The 17,214-nt window shown below is 41.1% G+C and overlaps 1 protein-coding gene across 1 annotated transcript in view; it reads right to left on the bottom strand.

Moving 5' to 3' along the window:
* POLR3B (RNA polymerase III subunit B) overlaps positions 1-17,214 on the bottom strand; it is a gene marked incomplete in the record, with an annotated part of 1,742,661 nt that overhangs the window by 1,159,302 nt on the left and 566,145 nt on the right. Inside the window, 1 exon segment of the mRNA XM_044088141.1 lies at positions 9,137-9,337. Coding sequence (XP_043944076.1) covers positions 9,137-9,337 — 201 coding nt within the window.

Raw genomic sequence — 17,214 nt, 5'->3', positions numbered from 1 at the left:
GACCAAGGGTGGAGGCATAGTCATTATGGATAAGCAGGCCTATTTAGTAGTTATGCATAAGATGTTAAGTGATGTAGAGGTTTATGGTATTATATCTGCCTCTGATATTGAGCTGTGTGTCAATTAGTACAAACATGTTTGCATGATTGTCTAATGAGCAAGGTGATATCACCTGACCTATACAATTATTTCTTGGTGCAGTTTCTAACTGTGCCTTTACTATATGGACAACCCAAAATATATAAAGATTATATTCACCCCCCCAATGAGACCTAAAGTCTCAGGACAAGGATGGCTAACTGAACCATTATCAATATTCGTTGAGAAGAATCTTAAACTGTTTTGAATACACCACCTTTTTTTTTTTTTACGTGACACTAAACAGTTTCTTAACATTTATATACCTGTACAAATTATTTGGATACTTCTTTGCAGAAAAGTTGTATTTTAGTATCTTTAGATATAAATTCTTTATTTACTGCGATTCCGCACGATCAAGGTTTATTTGCTGTGAAATCATATTTAAGTATGAAAAGCCAATATGATGAGCGGAAGATTGATCTTATTTGTATGCCTAGTGAATTGATATTAGAAAATAATATTTTCCTATTTGATAAAATGTATTATATTCAAAGAAAAGGCGTAGCTATGGGCATGCCTTGTACTAATTACTATGCCAATATAGTTTTAGCGAATTGGGAAGAGAATGTGGTTTTGAAACGTGGTGAATATGCTCCTTTTAATCGTTTTTATTCCAAATTTGTGGATAATTAGTTTTTATTGTGGAATGGATCAATTAAAATGTTAGAACAATTTGTTATGTTTTTAAACAATAGCACTAGTTTCTTGACATTCACCTATAAGCACCCTCAGTCACAAATTGAATTTTTATATGTTAGAATTTATAAGAATTTGGAAGGCTATTTTAATACAGGATTGTATCAGAAAAGTTGTAAGATGAATAACATCCTGCATAGGAAAAGTATGTATCCCCCACATATTTACAGAATAAGAAGTTATGTACCTACCATAACGTTCTATGTTAGTTGTCTTCTTCTCGCCTTCTTTCTTGCTGGTTGGGTTCGGAGCCGACCTTCGGCTCCGACTCGGACATTTTCTAAACCTCGAGAGTTACTTACAGGCTCGAGGCCTCCCTATATCCCACAATGCCTGGCTCTAGACCCCCAGATCTCGTTTGGAAGACCTAACACCATCATAATACAAGAGGACAACCGTCCCAACAGCAAAACTTCAGCTACAGGGCTGAAGAAAAAGGTAGAGGACATAATCAGTAAAGACTCAGCCAGTAACAAGACCCGTAGGAGGACTCTTCTCGGTCCATCTAGGCTAGGAGATGGAGAGTGGGACACAAGAAAGAAGGCGAGAAGAAGACAACATGGAACTTTATGGTAGGTACATAACTTCTTAATGTTAAGTTGTCTCTCTCGCCTTCATTCTTGCTGGTTGGGACAGCGTCCCTAGCACCTTAGTCCTGGGTGGCTCATCGGAACAGACTCTTGAGCACAGTGGAACCAAAATCATCTCTGCTCCTAGAGGCCAGATCCAATTTATAATGTGAAATGAAGGTATGACGGGTGGCCCATGAGGCTGCCGCACAAATAGCTTCCATAGGTAGTCTTGATTGAAAAGCTACCGATGTAGCTAAAGCCCTAGTAGAGTGGCCTTTAGGTTTAGCAGGGAGTTCTTTATTCCTCAACTGATAAACAAGGGTAATAATAGAGGACAACCACCTGGATAAGGTTACTTTAGACACTGGTCGACCCTGCTTACCCTCCGCATAGGACAGAAAGAGTTGGTCTGATTTCCTTATTTGCTCAGTCCTATGCAAATAGAAATGTAATTGCCTATGAACGTCCAACTGGTGTAATTTGTGTTCAGCTTTGTTGGAATAATTTGGAAAAAAGACTGGCAGATCGATGGATTGATTCAAATTATTTTTGGAGGAAACCTTAGGAAGGAACGAAGGATTAGTCCTGAGTGAAACTCTATCCTTATGGAAAACTAGGTAAAGAGGACGAACACAAAGGGCTTGAAGTTCAGAAACTCTCCTCGCTTAAGTAATGGCCCCAAAAAGAGGGTTTTCCAAGTAAGCAATTTCAAGGAACAGGAAGCTGCCGGTTCAAAGGGAGGCAGTATCAAGGAAGCTAGGATCAAATTCAAGTCCCATGGAGGAGGGGGATCTCTCACTGGAGGCCTGAGCATGATTGTTCCTTTCAGAAAGGCTTTGCAAAGCTTATGGGACATGATGCTGGTTTCTGAGAGGCCTGTATGGAAATTAGAGATTGCCGCTAGCTGAACTCTAATGGTGGCAGAAGAGGAGCCCGCTTGAAAAAGTTCTGCTAAAATGTCCAGGACGTTATGGACAGGGGCCATGAAGGGATCTACATTTCTAGCCTCTGCCCAGAAAGAGAAACTTTTCCACTTACTAGCATAAGTCTTCCTGGTTGTAGATTTGTACGAAAAAAGGATAATCTCACACACTGAATGGGAAATACTGGGAAGCCTGGCTAAGGTTGGAAGTGGAGCAACCACGCAGTGAGGATGAAAGACTGAAGAGATTGATGCAGCCTGCCCGACTGATGGATCAAGAGGTCCGGAACTGGGTCCAGATTCCAAGGCTGCTCTAGAAGGTGACGATGCAGGAACGGGAACCAGATTTGTCGAGGCCAGTAGGGGACAATGAGGATCATCCTGCACCCCAGCACGGTAGCTTTCTGAATTAGTTTGGGAATTAGGGGAAAGGGTGGGAATGCATACAGAAGTCCCTGGGGCCAATCGTGAACAAGAGCGTCTCTGGGGGAGTGTCTGGGAAGAGAGTGAAGAAACTGTCGTACTTGCTGTTGAAAGGAGTTGCGAAAAGGTCGCAAGGCTGACCCCATTTGTGGAAGATTTTGTCCGCTACTGTCCGATTGAGAGACCACTCGTGAGGCATGAGAATTGCTCTGCTTAGCCTGTCCGCTATGACGTTGGACTTCCCAGGGATGTGCGTTGCTGTCAGAAACCGTTGAGAGGAGATTGCCCACTGCCATAGTCTGAGTGCTTCTCGACATAAGGGATAGGACTTGGTTCCGCCCTGCTTGTTGATGTACCACACTACAGACATTGTCTGTCTGAATTGCAATGGTCCCAGTGGGTAGAGAGTTCTGAAGAGCTTGCAACGCTAAAAGCACTGCCCTCATCTCCAAGACGTTTATGTGCAAGTGGTACTCGTGGGGTTGCCAGGTGCCCTGGACAGTCCTGCCCTGAAAATGCCCCCCCCCCCCGATCAGGGAGGCATCCGTGGTCACCATGGCAACTGGAGGAGGAAGGACAAATGGTCTGCCCTGGGGTACTGATGGAGAGACCATCCACCAAGCCAAGTGGTCTTTGCATGATTGTGTAATTATTATCTTGTGAGACAAAGGAAGTTGTTGAAAGGACCATTGGGTGAAAAGTATCCACTGGAGAATCCTCATGTGAAAACGAGCCAGGGGAACTAATATGATCGCTGCTGCCATGAGACCCAAGGTTTTTAGGACGAATTTGGCCTGAATCTTTCTGCATCCTAATACCTGTACATGTCGGCGAATGTCTGCCGCTCTGTCTACTGGAAGTCTTGCAGACAGATCTTCTGTATTTAATCTTGCGCCTATAAAGGTTAAAGACTGACAAGGTGACAATGCAGACTTTTCGAAATTTATTGAGATACCCAAGTTGGAGCATGTTTGGATGGTATAATCCCTGGCTCTCAGCAGCTGATGTCTGGTGGTAGCAGTAAGAAGCCAGTCGTCTAGATACGGAAACACCTGGAATTCTTGCCGTTTCAGGTGAGTGGTAACCACTGCCATGCATTTGGTGAACACCCTGGGGGCTGTGGTGAGACCAAAGGGCAGGGCTCTGAACTGGTAATGACTGGCTCCCAGCCGGAAGCGGAGAAACCTTCTGGAATGCCTATCCATTTTGATGTGGTAGTACACATCCTGAAGATCTATGGAGCACATCCAATTGTCCTGACCCAAAAAGGGTAGAATGGACTGAAGCGTGACCATCCGGAACTTCATTCTTTGAACAGACTTGTTTATTCTGCTGAGATCCAAAATGGGTCTCCAGTCCCCTGTCTTTTTTGGTACCAAAAAGAACTTTGAGTAAATTCCGGATCCTTGCTGGTCTGCTGGGACTTGTTGGCTGGCCCGTTACTTTTAGCAGTCTTGAAATTTCTTGTACTGCCTGTTCCCTTAGACTGGGTGGAGCATCTGGGATGGGGTTGTTTGATTTTAAGGGGGTGTGGACAAATGGGATTTTGCAACCTCCGGATATGTACCCATCTGTCTCGAGTGATGAGACGCCAGGCTTCTGGGTACAGAGACAAGCTTCCCCCGACTGCCTCCGAAGGCAGACAGCCGGGCAAGCCGGTCAGGGGTGATGGAAGGGCTTGTCAGAGAAAGATTCTCTGCTGCCCTGATTCTGCAGACCCCCTCTGCCCCACGGGTGGCATCTATTGTTGTTCCCTCCTCTGCCTCTGGAGGGAAACTCGCCAGGTGTGTCAGGCACGGCTCCCTGGGGTTTCCGGAACCAGATCTTTCCACTCTTCTGACCCTTAGGGTATGGTCTAAAGGGAGTGGAAAAACGGACTCACACGGCAGAGAGAGTCTTGCCTTCCTGCTCACACCTGGTAAGGGTATCTTTCACCTGAGGTCCAAACAGAGCCGAACCATCAAAAGGGGTGTTGGTGAAGGATGCCTTGAAGAGATCAGCGAAGTTGCATAACCGCATCCAGGCATGTCTTCTCAAAGCGGCCCTACTCTCCCCATCAGCTGCATACGAAATGAGCCGCATGGAGGAGTTGACGATAGAATTATGAGTCGCCAGCTGGGAGTTTATCTTGTCTTGTGCCCCCGCAGCTGATGGATCTTGCATGGTATTCTCCTAGCTGAGGAGATCCCTCTGAAGACGGGTGAAGTGGCACAAATAATTCAGTGACCGCATGTAGAAGGTCGCTGAGGAAAACATCCGCTTCCCGTATCTATCCATTTTCCTAGACTCTTTATTAAGGGGATGGACAGGTACAGAAGTGTCAGCCAACTCCTTTTTCGTGGCAGCTGCTACCACCATGGCATCAACGGGGACACCCTTAGTCAAAAACTGTTTATCTTGAGGGGCCTAATAAACTTAGTGGGCCTGCGGGGGGTTGGTTCCAGTGTGTCCGGAGCTGACCACGCCTTCCGAGCCACTACTTCCATCAATGGATCGAAGGGCGGAGACACCCAGGAGGTGTGGAGGGGCGAGAACCAAATGCATCCAAGTATACCGACTCGTCCTCAAAAGGGTTAAGGGCAGACCAGTTCCCCCTCTGCTTAAGGATTTCAAGGATGTCTGAGAAATAGACATCTTCAGTGGGGGGATCTTGGGGACCCTTCCGAATCCTCCAAGTCAGTATCTGACGTGACAGACTCTGGGGAGTCAACATGTTTCCTCTTACATTTCCTCTTTTGAGGGGGCTCCTCTGAAATCTCAGGGGAGGCCTCGGAAGAGGAAGATACACCCAGTGGGGTGACCTGGAGCGTTTGGACCCCTTGCTTGGGGTCTGGAGGAGGGGCAGAGATAGAAGCAGGCACCCTGGGGGGAGGAGCTAAAGGGGCTGATCGAGGTGCAGACTCAGAAGTCAGCACGCTCCTCATGACCATGAAGGCGCCCCTGTCTGGCAGAGAAGAGGGCCCCCACTCCGAAGAGACAGGAATCCTCTCCGGCACGGAAAGGGACGGCTCCGAGGCCAATGTAGGAGCCGAGCTTACCTGCGCCGAGGCTCCGAGAGGAAGAACGGGGTCAGACAAGGGTCCGATGCCACTCGCCCCCTCGGAGCCGACGAGGGAGTCTCGGCACCCAGATCCCTCCAAGGACGGAACCATTGAAGAAATCGGAGCCGACAAAGGAGCCGAAAGGTAAGCATTGGCGTCGTTTCCAGGATACGAGCCCCAACAAGCTCCGGCTCCGAACTGACAGGAGGAGTCGGAGGAGGAACTACTTCAGAAACAGAAACAGCCACAGCCTGATGAGGAGGGCTAGTTAACATTTTAGCCAGGGCCTGCGATTTGAGGAGTCTACTAACCACTCTCTCCAAGTCATGATCGGATAGCCTCGGGGACCAAGAAGAGTGGGATCGATGGCTCCGTTCAGACTGTAGCAAAGGCGAACCTGGAGCCAAGTGAATCGACTCTAGGGATGGCGACCTGGATCACTTACAGCTCCCTGATGATTCCGACGCCAAGGTCGGAACAGAGAGAGATTTAGATACTTCGGTTCGGCCGGAACCGAAATTGAAGCAGAAGCTTCACCTGGCGACGGCTCCGTACTGGGAGCCAACGGCTTGGTGGGCTTAGGGGTTTTTGCTGGCTGAGACTTCGCCGGAGACCCCTCGGGTTTTAGTAACCCCCTGAGAATCAGCTTGTTCCTACGCTCCTGCAGGACTCTCGGACTAAAGGCACGACATATCGAGCAAGAGTCCTGCAGGTGTAGGGCACCTAAACAATAAACACAAGAAGTGTGACCGTCTGTCAGAGACATTTTCTGACAGCACGAGTCACACTTTTTGAACCCTGATACCTTGGTATCCTTTGACATGTTAAAGAAATTGGGAATACCGATGGATGAATGTTAGACTAGTGCAAACAAAAAAGAAACTCACACACACACGCACACACACACTAGTCCCACACCTTCACACAAAAACCTAAAGGTAACAATACTAACAAAACTAAGAGCCTATTATCTTAGACTACAAAGGCTAAACACTACTTCCTACTGGAACAATTTAAAAGGGAAGGGGATGGCCTCTAATTTAAATGGTCTACTTAGGGAGATGGGGGGGGGGAGAAACTAAGTAAAAACGAGTTTCCCAAGGGTCATAAAGCACAGAAAAAAGCAAAACTAATCTACAGTACTACTCTAATTAAACAAGAATCTTGAAAAATATACACTAAAAGTTTAGCTAATATTACAAATAGATGAATACGACCTGAGCCAGTAAAGCGCAACCTCGTAGCTGAAGCGGCAAATGAGATCTGGGGGTCTAGCGCCAGGCATTGTGGGATATAGGGAAGCCTCGAGCCAGTAAGTAGCTCTCGAGCTTTAGAAAATGGCCGAGTCGGAGTCAAAGGTCGGCTCCAAACCCAACCAGCAAGAATGAAGGCGAGAGAGACAACTTAACATTTATAATGAAAGGACAACTTATGCATGTCTCAAGGTTTAACTACAATAATGATATGTTTAATACTGATCTAACAGAGCTAGAAAAAAATCTTATATGTAGAAAATATAAATCTAGGGGAATAAGTGAGATGAGTGATCAAGTAAAATTATTAGGAAATGGAAAGACTGCACCTTATTTCTCAGATTTTAGACCACTAGATGAGCATAATGCTCCAAGACCACAACCTTTAGCTCCTTTGACACTACAATATTCTAACATTGCTATTGTTAAACAAGCTATAAATAAAAGTTGGTCTATACTCTTACCTGATGAAAGAATAAGTGAACATATTGATCATCCATATTTTTATTATAAGAACAAGAAAAATTTAAAATGATTTTTATGTTATGAATCTAGATTTGTAGATAATTTGACAGCGAGCAAAGGTATAATACCATGTGGCAATTGTAACTTTTGTCATGTTTTAAATACAACAGATACTTTTATACACCCAGTGACTAACAAAACATTTAATTTCAATGTTATGGCAACTTGTACTACTCAAAAGATTGTCTATATGGCAGTTTGTAAAATATGTAATTAATTTTATGTGGGGAAAACAAAAAAGTCTAAGAGTATTAGAGAACATATGGCAGCCATGAAAAAAACTGATATAGACAGGAGTGCTTTAGCTAAACACATTCAAATCTGGTGAGGAACATGATTTTAGTTTTATGGTTACTGAATGTCTATCAGAGACATGGCACTTAGGAGATTTTAATAATTTAATAGAAATGCATGAAAATAAATGGATCATCAGACTACGTGCAGATAAATATCCTGGTTTGAATGCAAAGGTTCCTTTAAAAACCACATTTGAAAGCATGTTAAGATAGTTTATGTACGTTAGTGATGTTTTTAACCGATAATGTTTTCTGGTAGGATAGCTTGTTGCTGATGTTAATTGATGTTCTTATTTACACTGTTTTACTTGTTTAAATGGTCTGAAGAAGCACCAAGTGTTATGGGTGCGAAAGTGCTTACCCATATTAAAGTTTATTTCATTTGCACTTGTGCCTGCCGTGTGTCGTCCTTGCACATTTTGTTGTTTTTTTAAATACTTCCCTCTGGTTGTGGTTTTGGATGTTTATCCGCAGTGGAATACCTTGTTTGTTGCTGTATTGTTCTAAATTTGGAAGTGTGCCCTTTTGATGACAAATATCAGACCAGTACAGCAGAAATGCCATCAATATAATAAAGTCAAAATTTGAAACCGTTTGTACAGTCATCCTCCAATACTCTCTTTACCCTTCTCAGAGTGGTGTCTGAACCAAAGCCTGTCCTGGCAAACAATCAAATATTTTCCCTTAAAAACAAGTTACGGCCACATAAAACATTGTATCAGAGGGTTTCAGAATAAGACTAAACAGTCTTAAAATTATATAGATTAAAAATCTGCTTGTTAAAATAATTTTTTTAATGAACGTTTGTACACTTTTGTCTAATGAGACTTTTCAGTAATCCAGTGAAAATCAAATAAGGCATGCAAATATGGTGACAGAGCTTAATGATGGACACAATTCTACTACACCATAGTAATGTCTGGTCAGAGATCCCCATCTCCTTATCACACTATTACAACATGAGAAAAAAAGTAAACAAGCAGTTTTAGGACTGCGGTAGTATATATATATATATATATATATATATATATATATATATATAGATATATAGAGATATATATAGATATATAGATATAAAATAGGGAACAGCTTGACAATACAACACCTTGAGTATTTTCTCTAGGCCGCAGAAGCTGCAGTAGTAATGGTAGCAGTGACAGTAAGCAGGGAAACAGAAGCATAACAATAGTTAGACAGCAAATTAAGACAGAACAGAATCAACAATTAATCAAGTACAAAAGTGACTGCACGTGTTTTAGTAACTTACTTCTCCTTCAGGGGTGTCAGATGGGCACAGCATACCCCACTGAGACGGCTGCAAAGAACGAGGGCCACTCACTTTTCTGGTCTTCTCAAACTGAGAAGAAATTCGAGTCATCATGCCCAGTGCAGAAATGTAAGACAAACGAGACAGCACCTGGGTTACACCTTGGCGGTCCATCTTAAATCTCTTCAGAGACCAGTTCCCCTGAAAAAAAATGAGAAAAATTAAACTGTTTTCAGCAACAACAGGAAAGGCTGAAGACAGTATATTCCAATTCTATATACCATAGTATAGCCAATGACTAAATCATAATCCATGACAAAATGCTGCTGAAAACAGTACAGCATTAAACCAGGCATTTATTAATTAAGAAACACATCAAGCACTTTAGTTTCAAAGAGGTATAAGACTTCTGATGGCTAAACAATTCAATACATCAACTTAGCAAAATATACATATGCTGATAACGCACAACTTATAGCCAAACATCAAAATAACACCAGACATGTTTAATGGTTTGTTACAGAACTAAAATTAATATATTCATTTAAACCTAGTAGTGCTGTAGAACCTAAAACTATTCACCATCAGTATTCCTGATAGTCCAACAATAATCATCTATTATCTTCTCTAAAACATTCTGCTCAATGGTCCAACACACTTTTTTGCAGGCTACACAACTTTTCACATATCTATATAGAGCTTTTAATTCATTATTTTTTCAGAACAGCATAAAAATGTTCATTAATACAGGTGTGAAGCTTCCTTATGTTTTATCAACACAGAAGACTTCACATCCCCAACAATAAGCAATATAGACAAGTTTTGAACTAAAGTGAAGTATTCCAGTGACTGACAATATCTCTGACCGCATTCTGATATCGTGGTCCTGAAACTATAAATATATACTAGCTACACTTTCAGATATATGCACCTTCAGTAAAGCTTTTTGATACTGTATTGACACTTCTTGCAAACAACTTGTAATTATTACTTCTCTTTGTAAGAAGTATTTTTAACTAATTTTACTTGCCAACTCAACAAGGGAGATTAATTCTTCAGTTACAAATTATTACTTTTTTTTAATTCTAAGGGTGTCTCTGAACTTTAACACAACTGTTCAATGATTATTTTTACTGCCACCTTGTGCTCTTTGCTGATTTTCACAATAAGCAGCTTGGCTGATTCTTACTAGAGTTATTTTATGCTGATTCTCCCAGAATTTAAATGTACTGGGCAATAAATGAAGTTTCTTGTCGGATACTGCCTTCTCAGCAGAGAAGCAATTTTATTTGCAAAGCTTGTCTTTTCATTGTTGTTTTTAAGGTGCCATGGATACATACTACCATAATACAATGAAGTACTGCTTGCAAAATATTTACAACATTTTAGTGCACAGTTCAACTCCACATCTGTATAGCAACATCCAAGATATTTACTGAGTATGTTTCAACTCAGATGTTGAAACAGAATAAAAAAATGCAGGCCTACTCAAATAATCAAGCGGTTTAATTCTACATTACAAGTTAAATAAAAGTATACACGCACACACAGTATAATGTGTGTGTGTTTGAATATATATATATATATATATATATATATATATATATATATATATATATATATATATATATATACACACACACACACACACATTTTTATACATAGTCATTGAAGTAAAGCCACATTTTTACATTTTCAGACCACTGACTTGTAGTTCTCAGATGTTTTTCTCAATTGGCTGAGACTAAGACAGCTTAAGCAGGTGGTATAGTGGTAGCCCACTGCTACAACTTTTTTCTACTGAAAACAGTTATCTTTACATATAAAATCATTGTTAATAAATATTACGTTGAGTTATTTACATCCTGTACCTGATAATCTACAGAAGCACATAATTCAATCTTTCTAATCCTTTCTGATAGGGTATCACGCTGTATATGAAAACTAGATATCTACCATCTGTGCCAATATCCAAAGTGGATTATATGGTCATAAAATCCACACAATCACTAATACAAGAGATAATATATGTCATTTCACAGAATTATGTTGTAGAAATCTACAAATTGACTTTCTGTTGAAGCCACATTTACCAAAAGGTAATTATTACAAAACCACCACTAGCGCAAGCTACTGTTGTTGCTTCCAATTCAAACCGTGTTAGTCCTCATTTTTTATTGAGGGAACCTCTACTTATAGGGACAGAATATTTAAGAGGTTGGTCTCAGAGTGAAGCCAGATGAGAAAGATCCTGGTATGTAAATGAAAACAATGCTCCTCCAAGAATGAACACGAGGAAGAAGAAATGAGCAGCTTAATTATGAACTTTTCATCCTACACCCTTACTCAACATCGAGTAAGGTTAAATAAGGTCTTTCATTTAAACCAGCAAAATGATTTACTCTCAAAAACGTGATCCTTGACTTGAAGTTATTTGTGAGGATTGCAAATTTGAAGTTAATGTTTCAACAGCAGAATATGCCCACAATTAATTATTTTAAGAAACTTAGCACTTTTATTGCACCTTCACACCCTTTACTCTAGGTATAATTTATGCGAGAATGATCTTCGACAAAACTTGACTGATCGAACTAATGCTTCCTTTCATAACTTAACCCCTGGTGAATTTGAAGAGCTTAAAATGTTACTTGGCTAAACATACAGAGATAAGACCAGCAGATAAGGGAGGAGGCATAGTCCTGACGGATAGCCAACACTATTTGAGTAAGATGCGTGAAATGTTACAGGACCATACTACTTATAAACGTATCCACAGATATCAGGTCGAGGGCCTGATTAAAAGGATTGACTTATTTATATGATCTACATATAAATGGTCTGTTAACACTTGACTTGTACCAATATTTCTCCTTTGAGTTTCTTATTATTCCCATTCTCTACGGGTTACCGAAGGTGCATAAAAATCCTGTGGCTCCACCTACATGAGCTATATTGTCTAGTCGTGGGTGGGTGACTGAACCTCTGTCAATTTTTGTTGAGAAAATAACTAGACCTGTTTTGGATTGGATTTCTATTGTCTTGAGACAAAATTTTTTTTGAGATCTCTCTATACCTGGTATACCCAGGAACAACTAGGTGAACTCTTGATATTATGTCTCTTTTTACCATAATCACAAATGATTTTTGGCATTGAGTGTGTCAGAGCATATCTATCTACCCATACTGATCTTTCAACTGACGGAATTAAGTTGATTTGCACTCTGTTGGATCTTGTTCTTGAAAATAATATATTCATTTTTAAGCATGACTTTTATTTGCAATGTGTTGGAGTAGCTCTGGACATGGTTTGTGCCAATTCATATGCTAACCTTGCCCTTGCCCAATGGGAACATCAACATATTTTTTAATAATCCCTTTATTCAGAGCGTATGTCATTTCAGATGCTTTGTGGATGACATTTTTTTTTGGCATGGGAAGGTACCAGTGAAAATCTCAAGTCCTTTGTGGAGTACTTACAGAGCACTACCTCCTTTTTGCGTTTTACATGTGATTATTCAAAAGAATCCATTGCATTTCTAGAGGTCACCGAGTTTGAATGCCCTGGGGAATATGACAACTTGGGTCTATAAGAAACCATGCAAAAAGAGCAACATTCTTCACAGGACTAGTATGCACCCTAAGCATGTTACTAAAAATGCTGTTAAGGGGCAAATGCTTAGAACTATGAGATTACATTATGAGGATGATTTTGTGGTAGAGGCAGTGAATACCCTGGCCAATAATTTTATGGCCAGAGGTTACTCCAATGAAGAAGTTAAAACAGCTGTTTCTGAAGTCACTTCACTCAGATCTATTGCTATAACATTTTCTGCCCGAGAGTGATGACATGACTCATACATTAAGTAATGGTACAGCTAATCCTCGCATTTCTATTACTTATTTAACTGACATAAGCAGAGTCTGCAATGTATTTAAAAAGAACTGGTCAGTGCTAATAGTAGACGAAGGTGTTAGAAAAGCACTAAGCACTGAACCACGTTTTTCTTTTTGTAATAATAAATCTCTGAAACGTGAACTTTGCTATAAACATTATAATTCTAAAGTAGTGTCTCAATGGACTGGTAATTCCCTTGCAGGTCTTGCAGTGCATGTGGCTTCATTTTTACTACTACAGTGATTAAACATCCGGTTTCTGATCATATGATTGATTTAGACTTCTGTGCCGACTGCAAAACTACTAATGTCATTTATTATGCAAAGTGCTGGAAATGTGATTGTTTTTATACTGGTAAATCCAACAGATCACTTAGGGAAAGAATACTTGAGCATGTTAGTGATATTCAAAATAACAGAATGAAGAATGCTTTAGTGAAACATGTTTCTGAAATTAATTCTGATCATAATTTTAAGTTTATGGCTCTTGAAGTGTTAAATGTTAATATTAGAGGTGGGGATTTAATCAACAAGACTCTATGCTCTGAATTATACTGGATCGTGTATTTTAAAGCTGATACTTTTCTAGGCTTGAATGTGGTTTCCTTCATTAAACCCCTTTAAAATCACGTGACCTGAGATGCTGACTTGATTTGTTGATATGATTATGAATGTATAGTTTTTATCAATGAAGTACGGGCACTATCTTTTAGTCATGTGCTGAATCTTAATGTTTTGATTTGTTACTTGCACTTTTTAACCTGTTCTGTTTCTTAACTTAATGGTCTGATGAAGCGGCATACATGAACCGTGAAAAAGCTTACCAGCTCTTATTTTACTTGTGTTATTTATTTATTAATAAAATTGCTGTTTACTTAAATTACCGTTTTAACCGCCAAGTTGGTCTGCTCAGTGGAGAATGCGTTTTTCAGGTTTTGTCTTTAAGTTTACATTTCACATTACTGAACTCAAAAACAATGTATGCTCCTCCCCTTAGATTCAGTAGGAATCAATGGTGTTTGCTCCTGTTTCAAACTCAGTACTGGGAAACCACAAGCCTGCCTGCTGACATCTTCACTTGTTATTACTCCACTACTGCGCTATTTGGGAAGTGTGTTATTAGGACTAACAACATAAGGCTGTCTTAGGCAAACTGAAGTACACTACTATAGTATACAGACCTGAAAAGTCTATAAAATGAAAGCACTTACTTTCTTAACACTGACCATTAAATTTTGCTGTAAGTAGCAACAGACTACATGTATAGAATTTTTTTACTTTTGTGAATGAAACTTTGTAAACTAACTCAAAAAGGCAAACTCCAGTACCACTTCTTTAAATACTTAAATAAGAAAGGCTTTTTTTTCATCAAATAAATATAGCATACAAAAACACTTGAACCTATCTTCAAACTTGGAATATACAAAGTGCAAGATAAAATAAATTTTAAAACGTTAAGTCTGAAAGGCTAGCAATATGCGATAGTTTGCTGCAATAATTATGTTATTCCTGCTGAGTATCAATTTAAGTTAGTAAATATTTATAACACTGCTGAATACACAAATTAAATGACCACGTAACATACATTTCTAACATGGACTTGAAAGCATATTGCTTTACATGATATTAAATATTTTTCCCTGCTGGTGCAGTGAATGTTATTAAAATATTTTTATTGCCATTAGTTTAATGGCTACTATGACAAGGATTCATTTTTCTTTCTGAATCATATGTCAAAAATGGAAAAAGACCAGATGACTTCGTGGTTAAGGTCTTCGCCTCCCATGCACAAGGTTCAAAATCCTGACCTCCAACCAATGTCTGTTTGGAGTTTGCATGTTCTCCCTGTCTCCCCGTGGGATTTCTCCCATGTCCGAAAAACATGCTGAGTGTTTCCATCTTAAACTCACCAATGAATGGAGCTATGGGCAGCAGCACATACTCTACATGGTGCTCTATAGGGGGAAGAGTTGTACAAATCAATCGCTTTTGGGCATCTACTGTGGTGCGCAGTATCCTCACGATTGAAGAACACAGATCACAGATTGAGTGGCTAGCCCTGCCATGGCACACAACGGTGTAAAACATGGCTCTAGGTGATCTGGTCATGGTGACTAATGTTGCCAAAAATGGGCATGGGTAGTTACCAGTAATAAGTGGGTTGTGGACCCGGCCTACTCTGACACACGCCAGGAACCCTTGCTAACGGTGGGAGGGGTATATCTGTCCCTACTGGCCAGTGTGTGCCCACCATAAAGCCCAGCAGCCCTGGGTCAATAAGCTACTGGCTTGGCCAGTGTCTATTTGCCCGGCCTGGGTTACCTGGGATAGCTCTGTTGAGCGAAAGCTGGATGTAAAACCAATCAACTTGCCAAACATTAACTGAGAATTGCTACGCTTAATGTAGGTTCACTGACAGGAGACAGCTTGGAAGTGGATGACATTATGATACGGAGGAGGCTGGACATCCTATGTATCAAAGAGATGAGATGGAAGAACAGTGCAGCAAAGCCACTTGGCTTGGGATCCAGAGTCTACTACTCTGGTAGAGGGTAGGCTAGAAATGGCGTAGGAATTGTGGTAAGAGAGGTTTCAGAAAGCAGTAAGGGATATCTTCATAATTAATGATAGACTCATGGCAGTCAGACTTCACTGTAATGATAGGGCAGTATTCATAATCTCAGCCTATGCCCCACAGCAGGGTTGTGATAGTGAGGAAAAGACTGTATTCAGACAGCAGTTACAGGACCTACTAGATAAAGCAGGACAACATGAATTGGTGCTGATAATGATTGACCTGAATGCACATATCAGGACAGACAGAACAGGATACGAATACTGCCTGGGCCCACATGGGTGGGGCAACACTAGACGTCAGTCTGGCAAATGGCTTTATAGTAGCCAACACATGGTTTAGAAAGAGAGTCACAAGATCACATACAAGAGTAGTCAACATGCAACTCGGGTAGACTTCCTCCTAGCAAGGAAAAGGCACTGGGGTAGAATCCATGATTGCAAAGTCATCCCCAGTGAAACAGTCTGCCCATAACATAAACTACTAGCTGCCACAATCAGCTGTGAGAAATGGTCAGAGAAGGCTCCAAGGTCAACAGAGACCAGGCTGAAGACCTGGAAGTTGGCTGGAGAGAAAGTACAACAGTTCAAGGAATTACTCAGGGCTCTAGCACCCCAAGAGGAGGAGGAGGAGGAAATAGGTGGAGTTGAAGAATGGCAGTGCCTAAAAACAGCATGTGTTAGGACTATAGAAAAGATATGTGGCCGAGCCAAGTATGGAAATAAGGTACATAAGGAAAGCTGGAGGTGGAATGCAGAAGTCCAGGAAGTCATCAAAAGAAAGGAGTGCAGGAAGAAGTGAGAGATAGAAAAGACTGACCAAACTAGGAAGGACTACTGGTTGGCTAAAAAAGAAGCTGCAGCAGCAAAGAAAAGGGCATCGGAGGCACTGTACCACCTTTTGGAAAGTGACTCAGTAAGGGGCACAAAGAAACTATATCAGGTTGCAAGGCAAAGACAGAAAGATAAAGAAGACAGTCAGGCACCCATCATAAGGGATGCCAGGAACAACCTGCTCACCAGTCCAGAGGACAAAGGCAGATGGAAGGAATATTTCCAGCAGCTTCTGAATGAAGAAAACCCCACAGAAGCTGTACTGCCACAGAAACTGCCTATAATGAGAGAAGAGGAGGAGCCCACCCTAGAAGTAAGAACAGCACTAAGGAAGATTAAGTCAGGGAAAGCAGCAGGCTCAGATGAGGTCACAGCAGATATGATAAAGATGCTGGGTGAGACAGGGGAGAAATGGCTCCTGAGGGTACTAATAGCAGTGTGGAGAGAAAGGCATATCCCAGATGACTGGAGAGTAAGTATACTTGTGCCAATGTACTAGAACAAAGGGGGAAATCCACAACTGTAAGCAGTACAAGGACATCAAACTCCTATCACATTGCATGAAAGCTCTGGAGAGGGTGATTGATAAATGGATATGCAGAGTACTAGAAAGTAAGATGGGAGGTGAGCAGTTTGGATTCAGATCAGGATGCAGCACAACTGACCCAATGTTTGCATTGAGACAGATACTTGAGAAAAAGCTAGAGATGAGGAAGGAGTCCAACTGGGCATTCCTAGGCTTGGAGAAAGCATAAGACAAAGTCTCAAGAAAGCTG

The sequence above is a fragment of the Protopterus annectens genome, chromosome 11.part0 (assembly GCF_019279795.1).
Source record: "Protopterus annectens isolate FY-2018-M chromosome 11.part0, PAN1.0, whole genome shotgun sequence".
Lineage (NCBI taxonomy): Eukaryota > Metazoa > Chordata > Ceratodontiformes > Protopteridae > Protopterus > Protopterus annectens.
Note: the sequence above shows the minus strand (reverse complement) of the source record. Positions and strands in the feature narration are given on the sequence as shown.